Consider the following 18,187-nt stretch of genomic DNA (forward strand, 5'->3'; position numbering starts at 1 on the left):
ACAGCCAGACTCCACCGAGCCCAGGCTGGGCTTCAACTCTAACTGCAGCTTCCGAACCCTGCCCTCGGTGCGGGCACACAAAGACGCCGCGGGTGCCCCCTCAGCGGATCTCTCAGGCAGCGGCTAACGCAAGGCCGCCGCCATCCGGTCGTGATCGTAACCGAGGCCTTGTCTGCGCAGAGAGGCCCACCAGGCCGAAAACCACCGACCTAAACAGCCTCCCTTATGCACCTCTTCCTCGGCACCCTCAAACCTGTGCACCGAGGAAAAAATAAAAGCGCCAAGCATTCTCCAAGCCATCAGAAAAAAAGAGAGATACAAGAAAAAAGGAAATGGAGAGACGGAGAAATGGACAGGAAAAAAGAAAGGAAGATGCAAGAAAAAGAAAAAAAAGAAACAACGGACAGGAAAAGAAAGGGATAAGAAAGAAAGAAAGAAAGAAAGAAAGAAAGAAAGAAAGAAAGAAAGAAAGAAGGAAAGAGGATGGACCGTGGTGGGCGACTGGGGAGCAGAGGGCGCGCTCGCAGAAGGAAAGGTGAGCAACAAGGCCAGGCTACCAGCCCTGGCAGGCCCCGACTCAGCCTGGGGCTCTACTGGAGAACGAATTTTCCTTCAGCTCAAGGCAGGATCACAGTGAGTGGTGAATACGGGTTCCAGCCCAGCCTCGCTGGAGAACGGCAGAGCCCCAGACAGGCGCAGGTCTACAGTAGTGTGCTTAGGCTGCAAGAGAGCGCCCCTGACCTTGAATGGCCCGGGGCCCAGAATTCTTACCACGCCCCCGGAATCAGCCCCTAACCTGACCATACCTGCCCCGGGCCTGGTGCGGGGCGGAAAGCGTGAGGCGGGTTGGATGGCACAACGCCGAGGACCTCCTGCGTTGGGGATCCGTGGTTGCCACCGCAGGCCTGGCACGATTAGGGCCTGGATGGTCGGTCCGCCTGGCTACCGCGGCTGGTACCTGGAGACGCTTTCAACTGAAGTAATGAAGGCAGTGTCGTGCTGTCGAGAGAAAGGTGGATCCCAACAACAGGAAACTACCTAAATCACCGACCAGTTCTGTAGCTGCCGGCGCCGGGCTGCCTCGCCCGCTGCCGCTGCCGCCTCCGCTGCCGCCACCGTCGCCGCTAAGAGACCTGCGATCGCGCCCAGACCAACCCTCCCAAACCTGCGCCAGCCGCTGCCCTACACTCGTGGTGGAGAAGAGGCCACCAGTGCCCGGGAAGGTACGCCCAGGAGAATGGAGGAGTAAAGGGGAGAAGGGAGAACGCCAAAGGGGGAGGGAGAAGCAAAGGGGGAGGCGAGAAGAGAGGGGAGGCCCAGCGGCGAGGCCAGGGTTCCCCAGATCCCGCAGCTTCGCGAAGCAGAGCCGGGCGGCAGTCGCCCCGGACGATCCGAAAGCGCAGGGGACAGCCTCGAGCCGGGTCCTGTGTCTGGCCAGGCCTCTTCGACTTGCTCCCAGCAGCCGCTCGCCCTCCCCCCCCCATCTCCCTCCTAGCAGCCCGCCCGCTGAGGCGCGCGCTCCCGCGACCCTCCCCCCCCCACCAGTGTCGCTCCCCCCACCTCCGGCGAGCAGGAAACGCGTGGCCTAGCGGAGGGCCGCCAGGTGGGGGGAGGCCTGGGAGGGGGAGGGGGTGACCCTGGACGGCTCGGCCCCGGTCCACTTAACCGCTGCCCCAGCCACTAGTGGTGCTCTGTGGTGAGTGGACCCTCCACCGCGGGTTTAGGGCGATTTAGGGCGTGGGGTCTTCTGGGACCTGGACACCCGCAAAATACTGGCCTCTGTGAGTCTCTCTGGGGCTCCCGAAAGAAATCCTGTTTAGCGTCCTCTGTCTATGCAGCTCTCCTCTCAACTGAAACCACTGGTCCAAGACAGCCACAATCCAGATATACTAGCAAGTCATAAAACTGAACAAAAGCCGACAACCCTTAAGGCACCAGGGCTATAGGGCCCAGACAAATTACGACCGTCTAGGTAATATTTAAATAGATGCCTAAAGTAATTGCAGGGGGCTCGGGCTAGCCCTCCTGTTGTAAAAGTGGTGGACAGGATAGAGTGGAAGGTGAAGATAAGAAGTCAAAAAAGAGGTAAAATTAAAAAACTTCATTCCACAGCTTTTATTCTATAGGAACATAAACATCATCTTTTCCACGCACAGCAGCAATACAATATTAATTTATTCTGATTTAAGATTTGAAGTAAATAAAGCTAGAACTAACATTTATAATAACGATAGAATGCATTTGCTTAAACAAGATTGGCAATTTTTCATAATAATAGACATTTATACAGATTTGTACTTATAGTTTTTTTTTCTTTTTCTGCACCTACAGGTTTGACCCTTTTATGCATGTAACTTCACAGTATAAAGGAAATCCAAACAATGTCTCCCTTCTCTCATCTGTTCGCCCCAGCCCACCTAGGCTTCCATGAATTTCAGAAAGCCTACGAAACAAAAAAAGTGAATTAAAGCAAAACAAGAAAAAAAAACCCCAACTCCATAAAATAGGGAGAATCGTGGTGTGCTTTTCGAGTGTTACCAAATGGTAACCATTTTAATGGCAAAAATCCACTAATTCCATATGTATAAACAAACCTACATTATTTACCAACAGTCAGCGTATGGAAATTCAAAGGAAAATGAAGGGTTTGAGTCAGGCAAGCAAGACCTTAGGCAAACGGGAGGAGAAGGTTTCTTCTCTTGGCCATTTTTATTTTCACTTAAAGCTGGGAGATCTTACTGAGGAAGGAAAAACTAATCTTTCTGATTATTTCTTTCTCATTTTTTTCTCTATCAGCCAGGTCAAGCCCTTTAGCTAACCTGCATATCCATGTTTCGATACTCTATTCCTGGCCAAGGAAGAAAAGAAGGAAGAAGAGAGAAATCAGGCCTGTACTCCCTGATTAAACACAGCCCAGCACTCCAGGCTGGCGAACCCGGGGGCGGCTCCCGGCACCATTGACCTCAGGCCAGACACCTCAGCGCCGACAATGGAACCTAGGGCTTCCGGCTAAGTTTACCCAGGGCTGGGCAGGAAACCAGATCCGGGTAGGAGTCCTGGGAACCCCGAGGCAGCGAACCCAGCCCAGTCAGGACTTGACAGTGAAGACAATCTCATTCTCTATAGAATTTTAGCGATATGGCTTTTTCCCCCAGAAAACAAGTAAACCAACACCGAGCAAACAGACAAAGAAACAAAAAGTCAGAACGAACCAGCCCTGCACAGACGAAGCGGCCTGGGAGGTGAAGGGAGTTAATGGGGCTCCGGCACAGGTGCGGGTTCTGGGGCAGAGGCTGGAGGCAGAAGGAGGGGTACAGGCGCTCTGGAAGCGAAAACACGGGCGTTGCCTGGAGGTTTCATCAGGAAAAATTAAAGTTGGCTGTGAGCTCCCGGATTCGGTTTTCTCGGTTCATTTTCTTCAGTTTCATCCTGCGATTCTGAAACCAGATTTTCACTTGTCTGTCCGTGAGGTGGACGCTACGGCTGATCTCTAGGCGCCGCTCTCGAGTAAGGTACATGTTGAATAGAAACTCCTTCTCTAGTTCCAGCGTCTGGTGCTTCGTGTAGGGACAGCGTTTCTTCCGGCCGCTCTTTGCCGTGAGCCAGTTGGCTGCATTTTCGCCTTTGGAATTGCCTGGAGTTTAAGAGAACACAGAGGGGAAGGTTAAGTCGAGGCCACTCAGGCTGTGCGAGGGGGGTGAATTCTGGGTCTTTCCCTTTAGAGGGATGCCCGAAGTCATAGAGAGAGGGTTATGCCCTCCTTTGACTTTCGGAGAACAAGAAATTCCTCCAAAAGGCATGACAAAACCGAGTGGGCCTCAAATCCACACCCGGTCCTCCCAATTTACATTTTCCTCTACTTTTTTTTCCAGGCACCTGTTTTAGCACCACGCTGCGGGGCGCTTGGAGAATGAAAGGCCGGAGTAGGCGAGGCCGTACATCTTGAACTTAACGCCTTTCTCTGCCTCTCACCCAGTGGCAGGGAAGCATTTCCTGCGGGCCCCCACACTGGGGGCAAGGGATGCTTATTCGGACTAGAACCCTGGCTTACCCCAGCCCCTTAGATTGCTCTAGGTCAGAGAAGGACATAGTTGGGCCCGTAGGGAAGTCCTGAAAAACCGATCCTAGGGTCAAGGGCTGTTCCGCCCCTGTCTCTCCAAGAAACTGGGGTGTGCAGCTAGGCGACACCGAATTCCAAGAGAAGGGAAATGGCCACTCCGAGGTTTTCAATTCAGGGCCCAGGCGTCCGGGCGGGGATTTGCCTTTTCTGCTTCTTGCAGCAAGGATTCCCGCCCCTCCAGGAACTTTGAAAAAGGCATGGGGGATCGTAAACTCGAACTTCGCCGGTTAATGGGCTTATTTATTAGCGCTGGCGGCTGCTTATTTTGGATGCCTTACAAACATCCGTGCTATCTGCAGACGAGCCACTTTTCCCTCCCTGCCCCTCCCCCCCCGCGTGGGCCGCGCTGAGCAGGCTGGGCTGGGGACCAGGGCTTGGGGGTTCTCGGGGCCACAAGAAAGTGCATGCACAGGAGGAGGGCTGCTCACTGGTGTCCTCATCCCCCGAGTCTGGGTGAGCTGGGGCCAGCGCTAAGGACGTCTTGGTGTGGGGCACTAAGCCGGACATGGATTTTTACAGCGTCCCCACGCCCAAATATTAAAAACAAGTTCAGAAGGTCAGCCTGCCTTAAGCTTGGGCCAAGGCCTGCGGCTGCCGCGCGGGCTCCTGGTCCTCTGCTCCTTCCATGTGGGTCTGTCTGTCTGCCCGCCTGACTTGAGCCCTCGGTTGCGCTCTGCTTACCCAGGGAGTCCTTCTCCGGCGAGGCTTTACTGTTTTCAGAGGGGGCCGGGGACAGCTCCTCAGCCGCCGAGGATGACGCGTGCGCCTCCTCGTCGCCCTGCGAGCCGCCGCCGCCGCCACCACCGGCGCAAACCAGCGTGGGTGGCGGCGTGGAGTCTAGGGCTCGCTCCTTCCCGGCTGCCTCGGCCGAAGTCGAGGCCAGTGCGGGCGGAGGGTCGAAGCCGCGCCCCGGGGGCTGCGCAGGGAAGGGACTGGCGAGCTGCTGCGTACCGCCGCCGCCGCCACCGCCGCCGCCGAAGCCCTTGGCCGTGCCGTAGGCCTGGGACAGGCGGAAGTAGCCCGGCACTGGCACTCCGCTGGAGGCGCCCAGGGTGCAGCCGTCGGGCGGCGGGCCCCGCGGGAAAGGGGCCAGGTCGGCGGCGGCCGAGCCTTTGGGGCATTTGTCCGCAGAATCGTAGAGGCAGTAGGAGCTCTCTTCTTTGATGTTCTGCGCAAAAGAACACGAAGTGGCCTGTGGCGGGGGCTGGGGTGGCTGCGGCGGGGGCGGCTGCTGCTGCTGCTGGGGTTGTGGCTGCGGTGGCGGCTGCGGCCCGTCAGGAGGCTCCATCCGGCAGGAGCGGGGCGCATCCAGCCACAGGTCTAGGGGCGCGGGCGCGTAGCCATGCGTCCCGGGACCCAGGCCCCCGCTGCCACCACCACCACCTCCTCCGGGCGATGGCGCTTCATTGCGCTTGCTGCCCAGCGCGGGGAAAAGCCCGCAGCTTTGCAGCCCATAAGGCAGGTCGCTGGCGGGCGGCAGGTAGACCCCGCTGTGGGCATAGTAGCCGCCTCCGCCGCCACCAACGCTACCGCCACCGCCACCCGCCTCGCCTCTGGCCGAGCTGATGAGCGAGTCGACCAAAAAAGAGTTCGCGGCAGGGCTCTCCGAGCATGACATTGTTGTGGGATAATTTGGCGAAGGGAGCAGATAGCCCTTTCTGGCTGACATTTCTTGTGCAAAACATGCTGAATACGATTAGCAATCCCCCCGCACCGCGGCGGGCGCCCGCAGCCAATCCCGAGCAAGAGTTTCCACGCGACCACTCCCAGTTTGGTTTCGTAGGCGCGGGGCCGCTCTCCGAGGGCGCCCTCGGAGCCCGCGATTGATATAAATATGTAATCTGTATTGATGGGCCAGAAGACGTACGTCTGACACCTATGGCCCGAAGGCCAGAACTGTGGGAGCTGCCTCAAAGTGGCAGTCCGGGGAATCTGGTTCTTGAGCCCGCAAAACCCCATCCCCCAGCAAAGATATATTTGGAAGCGCCCTTGGGCCCTGCGCTGTTAACAAGTGGGGTGTTTATGATGTGCACCCCAGCCATCTTCAGGTGCTCCCTTGTCTGCCGTGCAGCAGCCACGAGTCCCTGTCGTCCCTTGATCATTTAGGCAAACCCTGTCGCAGTCTCCCCATTCTATTCATTCCTGGACCTGGAACTGGTCCTAGCTCTTAAATTTGGCTTCCCAAAGTGGCTAGCGTGGTCCTAAGGCTGTCAAGACCCTCGGAGTGTCCAGGATCCACAGTGAACTGGAAGCTGGCTGGTACCACTTCGCACAAAGAACACTGTCTGAAATTCACTGGCTGATCGCTGCCTGACTCCTCAGTCCCAGCGACTTTCCTACTCCATCCTTCGACCGACCGACCGACCGTTAAGACTTTTCTCCTTCACTATGCTCAGTCGGGTCATGCTCTCTATTTCTGTCATCCAACCTTGCATAGCTGCCTTAGTGAGGTGAAAATCAACAGTCTGGCAACTCTAACAGAAGACTTCCCACTACCCTCGGTTCAGAGTCAATGCATACACACTGCAGTCATCCAGAGGAGACCCAAACTCACTTCCTTTGGGGGACTAGATTGTCGGCCTTGGGTCTCTGGCCTTTCTGCACTGGGAGAACTATATCTTGGAAGAATATTACCAAGAAATACCTCTGCCACACTGCTTTCTCTCCGGCTTTACTTTAAGCCTTAGCATTCCTATGTTCCTTGAGATTATGACAAAACCTGTCACTACACTCTTGTCTTGCTGTCCCCACCCTCACCCCCACCCCACCCCCAAAGATATGGCTAAGGCAGTCCTTGTTCCCGCCATTCTGCAGTATAGTGTGCGCATTTTAACAAGGTGGTGATGAGGCGATCCATTCCCTGGACGGCTAAGCTAGGTTTGGGCCTTGCTCTAAGAGACTCTAGAGACCAGGAGCTTTGCTTAGCAGATACTGGGTCCTACTCCGGGGTGCTTTCTTAAGCAACTGAAAGTGGTCAGCCTGGGACATGCTAACCCCCAAGTGTGTGCCTCGTATCAAGCTCAGGAAATGTGACCTTTTCCGGCGGGATCCAGCGGAGCTTGTGCAGTTGACGCTTTGCCCCTGACCTGTAACCCACAAGGTTGTGAGGTCTCCAGGATACCCTAGGCCTGCCAGCTCCAGTTGGAACAGGAGAGTTACTGACTGCCCAGACCCCAGGAACTGCATTACTCAGACCTCTGCCAATGGCAGAGAAAGACTCTTACATTTACATGGTAATGTTCTGGTTCCTCCCAGAATGAATCCAGTCACTGGACAAAAACAATCCTGAGAGTGAAAACACATAGGAGACCGGGCTAGGTTAGAGGCCAGCTTCTGGCTTCTGAGATTCAAGGAACTGAGATTGTAGCTGCTTAGCCAGCCGCGCCCAGGAAGCTATGCTTCTGTTAACACTAGCAAGGCGTCCTTGCCACTTCTACCTCTGTCTCCCCAAGGTGACTGTCTGGGAGGGCTGGGTAGCTAAGCATCTGAATGCAAAAGAAAGGAGTAGAGAGAGAAAGAGAGGTGGAAGGAGAGAGAGAGAGAGAGAGAGAGAGAGAGAGAGAGAGAGAGAGAGAGAGAGAGAGAGAGAGAATATGAACAACACAAATGAGCATCAGCTCTCTGTAGCTGGAATTTTCAATCTAAAGTAGCCACTCCAGAAAATAAAAGCTGGGTCTGTGTGAGGCATCATTAACTATCTGTTTTGCTTCTGTACCCAAGGCCAAGGCAATTTTTCATTTGGGTAGGCCTAATGAACCAGAGAGCCAAAATGCTGCAAAGCTTCAGAGCACTGATGCTTGTGGTCCCACCTTAGCTTTCCAGGATGTGCTTGGTCGCCACTCTGTTCACCAGATAGGTGGAACTCTTTCTTGTGTTCAGCATATCACCTGGAAATGCCCTGATGCTGGGGCTGCCTGAAGAAAGTCACTTTGATCTTTAGCGATCCAGATGTCTCTCTGCAGAGCTGTTACATGGGGAAGTAGTTCCCAAGAGCACTGAGTGCTCCCTCTGTGAGGAAAAGGAGCACCAGCAGGCCAGCAGTCTTGTGGGCTAAGGCTAGAGCCCTCAGCTGGCCCTGTCTGGATCTCAGGCAAAAAGGAGCTTCCCTGAATGTGGTTTTTAAAAGACCAGTGGTCATTGGAGAGAGAATATGAGATAGCAGAGAATACAAGAATAAAGAAAAAGACATTGATACAGATACAGCATCTTTTTTAACCTTTCAGGATTTCAGGGAGCTCTCTGAGTAATCCAAGGGTAGTTCTGACTTTTATCATATGTAAAACCCAAATCTGCATTCCCATGATTTGGCCCATCACTTTGAAGGAGTACATAGACCCATAAAGCCTTCTCTTCAAATTCTCCAGAGCATCCAGGACTCTCCTGGGACTCAGCAGCCCCTGACTATTTGTCTGGCCAAACAATCCAGGTGCCCAGCTACAAGCCACTCTGGCTCATACTAGCCAAGGCCTTGTATGATGGCCAAATGGGCTTCTAGGCTGAATGGGATCCAGAAGCCTGTAATTGCTGACCAAGGCTAAAATGTCAGCTCTGGTACTGCACATTAAGGCCATCTCTGCTAAAGGTTGGAAGAATTAGATTGCCTGCTCCCAGCCTCACAGACCATGGCATTGGCACTTGAATCTTCATCAGCCTCTGTGGAAAACAGATGTGTTGTTCTCAACAGTAGCTTGCCCTCTTTCAAGAAACCAAACTGGGTGTTTAATGTGAGCTCTTTCTTTCTTTTTTCCTTGTGTGTTGTGCGCCTTCATGGAAACCCCTCTCTGACAGACTAGATTAGCAAAGGAACAAGAGGAGAGCCTAACTGTGGGACGCTGTGGGGTATCTGGCCAACTGAAATGATGTGGTTGTCTCAAAGTAAATACAATGGCTCAGAAATTCAAGTTAAATGGAGCTGGCGGGGTAAGTGCCTGCTTGACTTTCTTGGTCTGGAGTCCCAGGCATCCCTCAGCCACCCTGAAGGCTCCAGTGTCTCTCCCTAGACCACAACAATGAGGTGTTAGCCTCCTCAATAAAAATACTCTGTTTATTGAGCTCCTTGGCTTTCTGGAGACTTGCCGTCCCCAAGAGATTAAGTACAGTGATTCCCTTTTCTTTCTTTTCCCCTGTACCCTTCATTTTGGCTGCTGAATTCCATTTTTCCTTTTCTAGATGCCTTTGACCTAAAACCCTTGGTGCCTGCCGTCCTTAACCAGACGTGTGCAGCAATCACATTGCTGCCACCACCGCCGGAGTCTGTGTTTGTTCGGGAGTAAATACTGCCAATTTCTACCTAGTGATAACACCCATTCTCTCCAAGGAGACACAGGAAATGACAGGTACATGAACCAAGACAGCTTGGGGGATTACTCTGCATTTTACTGGATAGCGAATTCCTCTTCCTGAGTAGGCCCTTGCGAGACCCTCAAATACATTCTTATATTTTTGCTTGTGAGCTTAGCCTGTAACAGCTGAGCCATCTCCCCAGCCCCCCAATAATTCTCATTATGAAAATAAATTGAGTTTTTCACTAGGATAAAACAAAACAAACAACAATAAAAACAAAAACAAAAAACAAACCTCTAGGTCCCGAGAATGAAATACAAATCAGTTTGCATATGGAGGCCATTCTCAATGCGTTTGGGGTTCCAAATTATCCTGAGAGCTGTAGGCTAGATTACAGCTTCACGGAAAAAAAATGAATGCAGCTTCAGCAGCCCACCATTAACAAAATTTCAGAAACTCCCCCATTTATAATGTATTAATAACTAGATTTTTCCCCATAAGCAGCATTCTTTTCTTGCTCTTTAAGAACAGAATGTTGACATTTCCAGGGCTGTTTAATGTGTAGGCTTTTTCCTTTCCTTTTCTTGTCTACCAGGTTCAATCTCTTCTTAGCTTAAAATACTTTTATGTTTCTTTTTCATCTAAATCAGACCATCGAGATTGCTGGCCGTTGCCCTTTAGAGTGGGGGGGGGGGAGAGTACTGGGCCTTTTGTCAGTAATCTTGAAGTGCCAGTGTTCTTAGTTTTGAAGGTAAGGAAATGGCTCTGGCCTTAAAACTGGAGGCAGGTCAGGAGTGCTCCCAACCACTGCAGCTTACAGAGTGGGCCCTGGTTTCTGCTCAGGGTTGCTTTTTTTTTTTTTTTTTTTTTTTTTTTTTTGGCATGGCTTAGGAGCCCACACTTCACAAGACCAGCGGTTCATAAGCACGGCTTTTGCTCACACACATGTGTACAGGGACAGCATGCATTTGTTCTGAACTTCTTTTTACTCATCCATGGTATGGTATATATGGGGAAAGAAAGAAACTATTTCGAGAAAGAAATGAAAATATGTCAAAATAAAATTTAAATATGGGAGAAACGAGAGATTTAAATCTAGCCTTCAAAGTGCGAGCATTTTTGGTTATTTAAAACTTGTTGTTGTGAAAGTCTTGAGCAAATGCCTACTGGATCATACTTGATCCCCCACGCCGTTTAAACAGATTGAATGATATTTACCAATGTGCTTTTTGTATAATTTGCAAAATATACAATAACCCCCCTCGTTTTAATAGCTAGGATATTTTATTGGAAAATGTCAGCCAGGTCTATAATGCCACATTCCAAATATGCAGTAAGGGGCTGTCTACAACATCCTTAAAAATTTTTTTTTTTAAAAATCCCACTAAAAACAAAAATCAAAAACGACTTCTTTGAATGGTCTTTTTGGGGAAGAAAGCTTATTTCTAGCTTGCTAGGCAGACTTCTGGACTGCACCTACGAGAAAACCGGTAACCTCTGCCAGGCTGCCGCGAGGAATAAACCCGCTCCAACCGCCACAGATGCTGACCACTCCATTGTTTCCAAGGAGAAACTTTTGCTTTTCTTAGTCTACCATCTCTTTGCTCTCCAAACAGCCCTAACTCCAGCACAGCTGATTCATTCGCTGGGTTCTGACCATACCTACCGCATTCAGATCTGACTATTTCAGCAAAATAGAAAGATCGCCTGGGGTGAGAAGCTTGGGTGAAATTTTGGTGCAGGGAGCTAAAACCGACAACTTTTCCACTTAGGCCTCCCTGCTTTCCAACCATAGAGAGCTATGGGGAGCGCGCTTGCGGGGGGGGGGGGGGAGGCAAACGCGCAACACCCCACAAGCTCAGTCATTTGCTTAGCCATCAGCAGCGTCCCCACTCCCACCTCTACAACAGTGAAACTGATAAACTTGTGGCCACTTACCTTGACTCATTTCTGAAATCACTGCCAAAGGGCAGCAGCTTCTCCAAGCCGCGATGTGAAGAGGCCTAGCAACGGCGCTTTGCTTTAAATCACAATCCCAATCGCTTCTGGAGCGCGAGGCTCCCTTTTTTTTGAATACGAAGGGGAGCCGGACAAGTGAAATAACGTACCGTGCTGCTCTTAGTATCACAAGCGAACAAAGGCCAAGAATCTCGCTGGGGTTCCCGGCTCCCTGGCGGCTTTGACATTGATCGGAAGTGCGCCATCTCGTGGCGGTTGCGGGCCTAGGTGAGGTTGGAGATGCAGCCTGCAGCCCAGAAAAGGAAGCTGGCTCCCGGCAGGGAAAGGGAAAGAGCGAGAGAATGTGCCCAACCCGCTGCTATTGAGATCTCATTTTTACATCTAAGAAATTGCTGCAAAACCCCAGCCGGGTTTATAGCGGCGCATTCCAAATATGCAAATTGGCCGGCCCAGGACGGGTTTACGACCACATTGTCACAGCCATCGGAGGATGGGCTTTTATAGGGCTCAGAAATCAAACCCGCGCCCGCCTGCCGCCTGCCTGCAAGCAGTTCTCCTGGCTAGACTCTCTCTAGCAACTTGAGAGACTTTGGTTAATCTTTAACCATCCCAAAGGAAGTCTTTTCCTAAACCAGGCTTCCCTGCCCACCCCTTTTAGCCCCCCAGGAGGGCCCTTGTTCCTCTCAGTGTGTCTGTCTATCAACCTAGACATTCATCTAGGGGGTCTGCCCCTTTCCCCTTTCAGCTCACTTTCTCCCGTCGCGCCAGTTAGACAAACACGCAAACAAATAAACAGAGCAGAGTCTGGAGCCTAAGGCCTTCCTGCAAAGGAGACCCTCTGTGCTGCTGTGGCTCTGCTTGGGTGGAGGGTGGGGTGACCAACAAAAGGCTCGTCCTTTCAGCCCTGCCCCTCAAGGTTATGGGTGATGTCCAAATTTAAGGCAGAAGTTCAAAGGCAGCAAACAAAGAGCAAGCCCGCATCTTTCTTTGCCCCAGGGAACGGAGAGGGAGCAATGGACAGGAAGCACACTCAGAGGTTCTCAAGATTCAGCTCTGCCTTGGTACCTAGACTCACAGCTCTGTTGTTGAAGGGATCCACAGGGTACACTCAGAGGGACTGACTCTACTCAGCCGTGGGGTGAGCCAGGTTACACTAGGTCAGGCCATTGGCCTTTACAAGCCTCCAAGGCCTTCCCTAAGGGCTGAAGTCAATTGGAGGGAGAAGTCTCACATGCTAGGCCTGGACATATCCCATCCCTAAGAGTCTGCCTTCCACAAGGACATATAACTTCAGCTTCCTATGCTTAGTCTCCATTGCAGCTCAACCCTGATCCTTCTATCTCTTCCACCCACCCCTCAGGGGCCTGGTAACTTGCCCCTTTTACTGACTGATAAAAGGATGCTAGCTAGCTGAGGGCAGATATTGGGCAGGAGAAAGCAAACAAGGAGGTAAATGTCACACCAGGACCCAAAACTCACATTTCTATCCTCTTTACTTTCCATGTGCTCTGCCTGCGTGCATATTAAGACGTACAGGAAATATAGGGTAGGTAGGAACTGGCCAAAGGCACTCATCACAGACAGAGCCTCCAGGGATTTAACACAGGGAGGCAGAAGAGATTCACTAGGAGAGTGCCTGGCTCCCCAGGGGGAAGTTCTCAGGTCTTGGTAGGCTGGCTCTAGGCATGCCAATTCTTTTCAAATGTTCCAGTATTGTAAGAGATTAACAAGACCATCCCCAACATTCTTCCAATTCTCTCTAGCACCCTCAAAGAGATCAGCTAAAGGGGGCGTGGTGGGGGAATAGAAGAATACTGAAACACATTAGGTTATGGTTTCTTTATTTACAAGACTTTTGAACACCATCCCTGTATGAAGCATACATTCAAATATTTTTAGCAGTGAGCGAGTTTAACCGTGGAACACTGTAAACAGATAGAGCCTTTAAATATTTTTATTATCCGTGCCCCCTCTACATTGCATCTTAAAATTCGCTTTGGTTCCTTCGGGGAAATATATATATAATATAATATTTATCTTTTAAAATAATTCCAAATCACTCTCCGGCTCATAGAAGATTGCCAGAAGCTTCCAAGCTCAGTTCTGAGTCAATGAGAGCAGAGTGCTGCGTAAGAATGGGGGACTTGGGATCAGGGAGACTTCAGCCCCTCACAGTCAAAACCAAGGACCCATTGGCCAGGCCTGCTCCTCCGTTGCCTGACAACCAACAGAATCCAAGCTTTCCTCAGCATGGTGCAGACTTTGCCAAGCCATGTAGCATTCCATAGGCATTTCCTGCAGAGACTGAGGGGCCAGCAGCTAGCATAGCCCCTGGATTTGTCAATGTCTTCTACCTAGGAATAGTCAGCTCTGCCATCAAATTTTGGGCTTGAATGAAGACCATCACCACAACTGGGAGGCAGAAAACCCAGGTGGACTGCAGGAGGCAGGCGGCTGCTAGGAGGCAGGCCTGGGTGCAGAACAATGGGTAGCTAGGAGGGATGGAAAGACACTACTGTCACCTGGGCAGGTTTCTCTTCCCTCCAGGACCCCCCAGCTTTCTTCCTCCCAGCTCATAGCCACCTTTTAGTCCAACTTTCTTTTCACATTACTTTTGGAAAGCGACCCCATTCTGGAGATCTAGTAGCCCTTCCCTTTCCTCTTACCCCTACCCCCAAGTTGAACTAGGCCTGGAGAGCATACAACTTCTTGACTTAGTCTTGGGGGTGGCCAGTCTCTGTGCAGAGGGTTCTGAGGGGGATGGCCTCCAAGGGGTTTGGCAGGGGGCCCAATCCCCAGTGACCACACCCAGCCCAAAGCTTTTGCGGGTTCTAAGACTGAACCACCAGGGGTCCCAAACCATTCATTCTGTTGATTCACAACTCATAGAATCCAATTATTAATAGGAAGCTTAACCGTTGAGATCTGAACCAAGAGTTTCAGGCCCCTTCCTATTGGGCTATCTCTGCAAAGGAAGCCTCCCCTCTCTCCAAATCAACCCCCCTCTTTTTTTCCAAGTCACTGTGTGGCTTGACCTTGTCAAGGGCAAAATCTGCATATTATTTCACATGTATGAAGCCCCCCCTCCCAATTCCAGGAGGCTGGAGCCTTAGAGAAGAGGATTCGCTGAGTAGTACTGTAACCGGTCTCTGTTAATCTTTTTTTCCTTCATTCTTCTGTTTTGAAACCAGATTTTGACTTGACGGTCGGTGAGGTTGAGCATGCGGGACAGTTGCAGGCGCTTCTCTTTGTTGATGTAGACGCTGAAGAAGAACTCTCGCTCCAGCTCTCGGATCTGATACTTAGTGTAAGGGCAGCGCTTTTTGCGGGTGCGTTGGCCACCTAAGGAGGGAGAGGAGCAAAGAGTCAGCAGCGAATAGGGGCTGCAACTCACCCCAGGACTCCCAGGGGAGAAAAAGGTCTGGTCACAGGATCTGGAGGCCCAGTCCAGGCCCCTTCAAAGTCTTAACAGGCCCTTGCCTTCAGGCTATTGCTGGCCAGGGACAAGTTGCAGTCGGAGCCGGCTTCAGATAAAAGCCAGCTCCCTAGATAGGCCCCCAGGGAAAGGTCTCAGGCTGCCCCTTGAGCAAAAAGGAGGGCTCCCCACGGCAACAGGCGAGTTTGCGCTGGCTAAACCGCTTTGAAAGCAGGCAAGTGGGGGTTGCGGGCTGCGCCTTGCCCCGCCAGACTAAACAAACAGCCGCCTGAGGACATTTCACCTTCAGCACCTGGGCTGCCTGTTCCTGAGGCAGTAAAGGCATGCATCCTGGCCCCGGGCTTTCCTGGTTGCAGCCATGATTTAGCCCTCCTTAACATCTGGGGCGGCTGCGGGGTCTTTGTCAGCCTGACTCCTGATCAAGAGCTCTAGCGTCTTCCGCCAGCTCTCTCGAGGTGGGAGGTGGCAGAGGAAACCCCCTACCCTGGGCACTCACTGCCACCACACAGCCAGAAGGCCCTCAGCAGGGTAGGGATGCTATTTTAGGGAGGATAGAGGGAAGAGAGGCTTCCTTAAGTTTCAGGCAGGAGCCAGTTGTTCACCCCACCTTAAAAACAAAACAAAACGAGACAAAAAAAAAAAAACCCTACATTGCTTTTGACTGATTTAATAACAATTGCGAATAACAGAAGGCAGCATGTAATTGCCTCCGCACCAAAGGAAAATGGCTTCCTTTGGACAAAAAGGGCAACTTTAGGTTAATTTGTTTCTTTTAATAAATTGCTCAAGCTAAACGGGCTACTTTATCTATTAAATGCGCTCCTAGCGCCATCGTTAAACAGCGATGCCTTTGAATCCCAGCCGGGACTGGAGTCCCCGCCGCAACACATGGCTTTTATAAAAATCTCCGGATTACCTCGCTATCAAAGGCTCCTGAAGCCCTTGTAGGGGGAATTTACAGGCGCCCACCTCCGGCTCCCCAGCCTGGAGCTGGCCTCGAGCGGGATCATGCTGTTGGGTTTGGGAGCTGAGAAGGGAAAAAAGGAAAAAGGGGAGTTGTATTTTTTTTTCCAAGCGTGCTTTGGCCGGTGGGTATTTCACGGCCAATTTCAGCACTCGCCACGTGATCCCTCCTTTTATAACAAAGTTTTGTTGGGGGAAACCTAAAGGCCCTTCATAAACCTTATATGCTTATAAAACAGCATATAAAAATTTAACAGCGGTGCTGCGCTAGATTCCCAACTCCCCTTTCATAAAGCGCTGGGCGCTGCCTTTATACGCACCGGAGCTGCCGGCCTTGTCCTCAGTGTGGCCGGAAGACGACTCCGGGCTGCTGCTGCTCTCGGGTCGCCGCCGCCGCTCCTTCTCCTCAGCCGCCGCCTCCCGACAGCCGCCGCCGCCGCCGTCCGAACTTGAAGTTGTCGGCGCGCCCGTGGCCGCCGCCGCCACCGCCGCAGCGGAGGTCGCAGCTGCCGCTGGGGGCCCTTTCTCGGCGCTCTTGTCCCCGGGATAGTCAGAGGAGGCGAGGTTTTCCGGGGTGCCGTAGGCCGTCTCGAAAAACTGGTCAAAAGCCTGGGGCAGAACGCCGTTCCTGCCCACCGTGCTATAGAAATTGGACGAGACGGCGGGGGTGGGGTGGTGGTAGACGTTGGCCGAGCTCTTGGCCAGCACGTCGCCAGGCACGCCGGCCGCGCTGGGCGCCTGCAGACAGTCTCTGTGCACGAGCTCCTCCGCGGAGTAGCAGTGGGCCAGATTGCCGCGGGGGTGCCATTTAGTGGCGGGCTCAATGGCGTACTCTCTGAAGGTCACTTCGCGCACGGGTTGGACCTGGGGCAGGTTGGAGGAGTAGGAGTATGTCATTGGGCGCGAAGACGGGGTCTGGGGCAAAAAAAGAAGGGAGGCTGGAGAAATCTGGACCCGAGACGTAGTAAGTACAACTTGGCAAATACATGTTAGAGGAGCAGGGACCACGCTCATCAAAATCCATCATTGGGCTACCTTGGGCTCTCCGCAGTAGCCGAGCTTAACATGATTCTCCACTGCAGCTGCCTCTTTGAAGCGGATCCGTGAAGTAGAAATTTGGAGACGTAAGCTGACGTGGAAATCTATCCCCATCCTTAGCAGGGAGGTGCTGGTCATGTGACCCGATGTTGAAATTGACAAGCTGCGAGCTAGTCCCGACTTTTTTTTTTAACCCCCCTCCCTTTCCTTTTTTCCCCCCTCCCCTCCCTCCCCGGCTTCCTTTCTTTGTAGCCACCTCAGGGGAAGCAACAGATCGTCACTCGGTGTTCTCACCGAAAGCACGTAATCGCCGGTGTAACTCATGTTGGCTGGGGGGCCTCCCCGCGCGCAGAAAGGCTGCGGTGCGCCCCCAAGCAGCTCTCCTTTGCTCAGCTACCTGGTCCTGGTCCACGAATGCGCTTGAGGGCGGCGAGAGAGCGCAAGTCCCGACGCCTCCCCCCACTCCCCGGTGGGTGAGGGATGCTCTGGGCTGGGGACGGCCAGGTGAAAGCCCGGAACCGTGTGGCTCCTGGTCTCCAGTCTGTTATCCGAGGGCTTACAGTTCGCCACCTCCTTCTTCGCAGTTTACCCCCACCCCCCCACAGGCTTGCTCTGGGAAACACCTCAGCCTCAGACCCTGGCTGGACCCCATTTGGGGCCAGGCTTCGAAACCGTGGATGTGCCGGCCTCGTGGCTTGTCCGATTTGCACGGTGACTTGATTACACGCTCTTATTCATGGTCACTTCCGAAGCGCTTTAGTGCCTTCCGTCCCCAAACCGCCAACAAGCAGACCAGCTTTCCTCCGCGGTTTGTCAATAATCCGCGCGGTCCGGAAGGGCCTTCGCCTTACCCGGGTTCCACCTTCTCGGTATCTCTTTGCTTACTTTCTACCCCAGCCCTGTCCTTGGAGGAACCCCCTTCTCCTCGCTGCCTGTAGGGGTTCGGAGTGACTCCGCAGAGCCAGAGGCACTGGGACAGCACTTCTGCTCACCGGTCCGCAAGCTGCCTGGTCTGCTGAAGCTGACGAATCCGGAATCCATGCCATTGAGGCGAACCTTGGGCTGGTTTAGAGGCGCTGACATCCGAGGAGCCTTCTCCTGGGTATGCTGCACCTTTGGGGGACCCAGCAGGCTGCTTGCAGCTCTTCAGAGCTGTGAGGGAAATGGAGGGTGGCAAAGAGGGGGTAAGGAGCCCTGGCTAAGAGAGGAGTAACATGCCTCTTCTTCCTCGCACAGCCTAAGAGTGAAAGCAAAGGATATTCAAGGAAAAAATCCAGACAGCTCCGATCATTGTTGCTATTTAGTCCACAGGAGAAGTACAATGCCAAAGAAAAGAGAGGCATTCTAGCTGCCTGCACCTTGGCCCATAGACATGTCTTGAAAAGGCT

The 18,187-nt window shown here is 52.5% G+C and overlaps 2 protein-coding genes and 1 long non-coding RNA gene across 4 annotated transcripts; 1 reads left to right on the forward strand and 2 right to left on the reverse strand.

Annotated features, from left to right (window-relative positions):
* Positions 1-691: 691 nt before the first annotated feature.
* Positions 692-3,394, forward strand: LOC106022507. The gene is made up of 2 exons (XR_001197471.3): positions 692-1,223; positions 2,797-3,394. It is a non-coding gene; the product is annotated as an uncharacterized LOC106022507 (long non-coding RNA).
* Hoxa10 (homeobox A10) lies at positions 2,106-11,581 on the reverse strand. Of its 2 annotated transcripts, none has more exons than XM_005085876.4 (2): positions 11,342-11,581; positions 2,106-3,634 (listed from the first exon to the last, which is right to left on the reverse strand). In XM_005085876.4, the coding sequence occupies exons 1-2, from the start codon at positions 11,349-11,351 to the stop codon at positions 3,360-3,362; spliced, it is 285 nt and encodes a 94-aa protein (XP_005085933.2). In that variant the 5' UTR covers positions 11,352-11,581; the 3' UTR covers positions 2,106-3,359. The 2 variants fall into 2 exon arrangements, with proteins under 2 accessions (XP_005085933.2, XP_005085931.1); XM_005085874.4 differs by lacking the exon at positions 11,342-11,581 and adding an exon at positions 4,802-6,788 and having other exon boundaries at positions 3,360-3,634.
* Positions 11,582-13,235: 1,654 nt separating this feature from the next.
* Hoxa11 (homeobox A11) lies at positions 13,236-16,899 on the reverse strand. Its single transcript, XM_005085871.4, is given in 3 exon segments — positions 13,236-14,704; positions 16,082-16,688; positions 16,690-16,899. Coding segments are annotated over 3 exon segments (939 nt in total). The 5' UTR covers positions 16,789-16,899; the 3' UTR covers positions 13,236-14,471.
* Positions 16,900-18,187: the final 1,288 nt, after the last annotated feature.

The sequence above is a fragment of the Mesocricetus auratus genome, unplaced genomic scaffold (genome assembly GCF_017639785.1).
Source record: "Mesocricetus auratus isolate SY011 unplaced genomic scaffold, BCM_Maur_2.0 Super-Scaffold_100676, whole genome shotgun sequence".
NCBI lineage: Eukaryota > Metazoa > Chordata > Mammalia > Rodentia > Cricetidae > Mesocricetus > Mesocricetus auratus.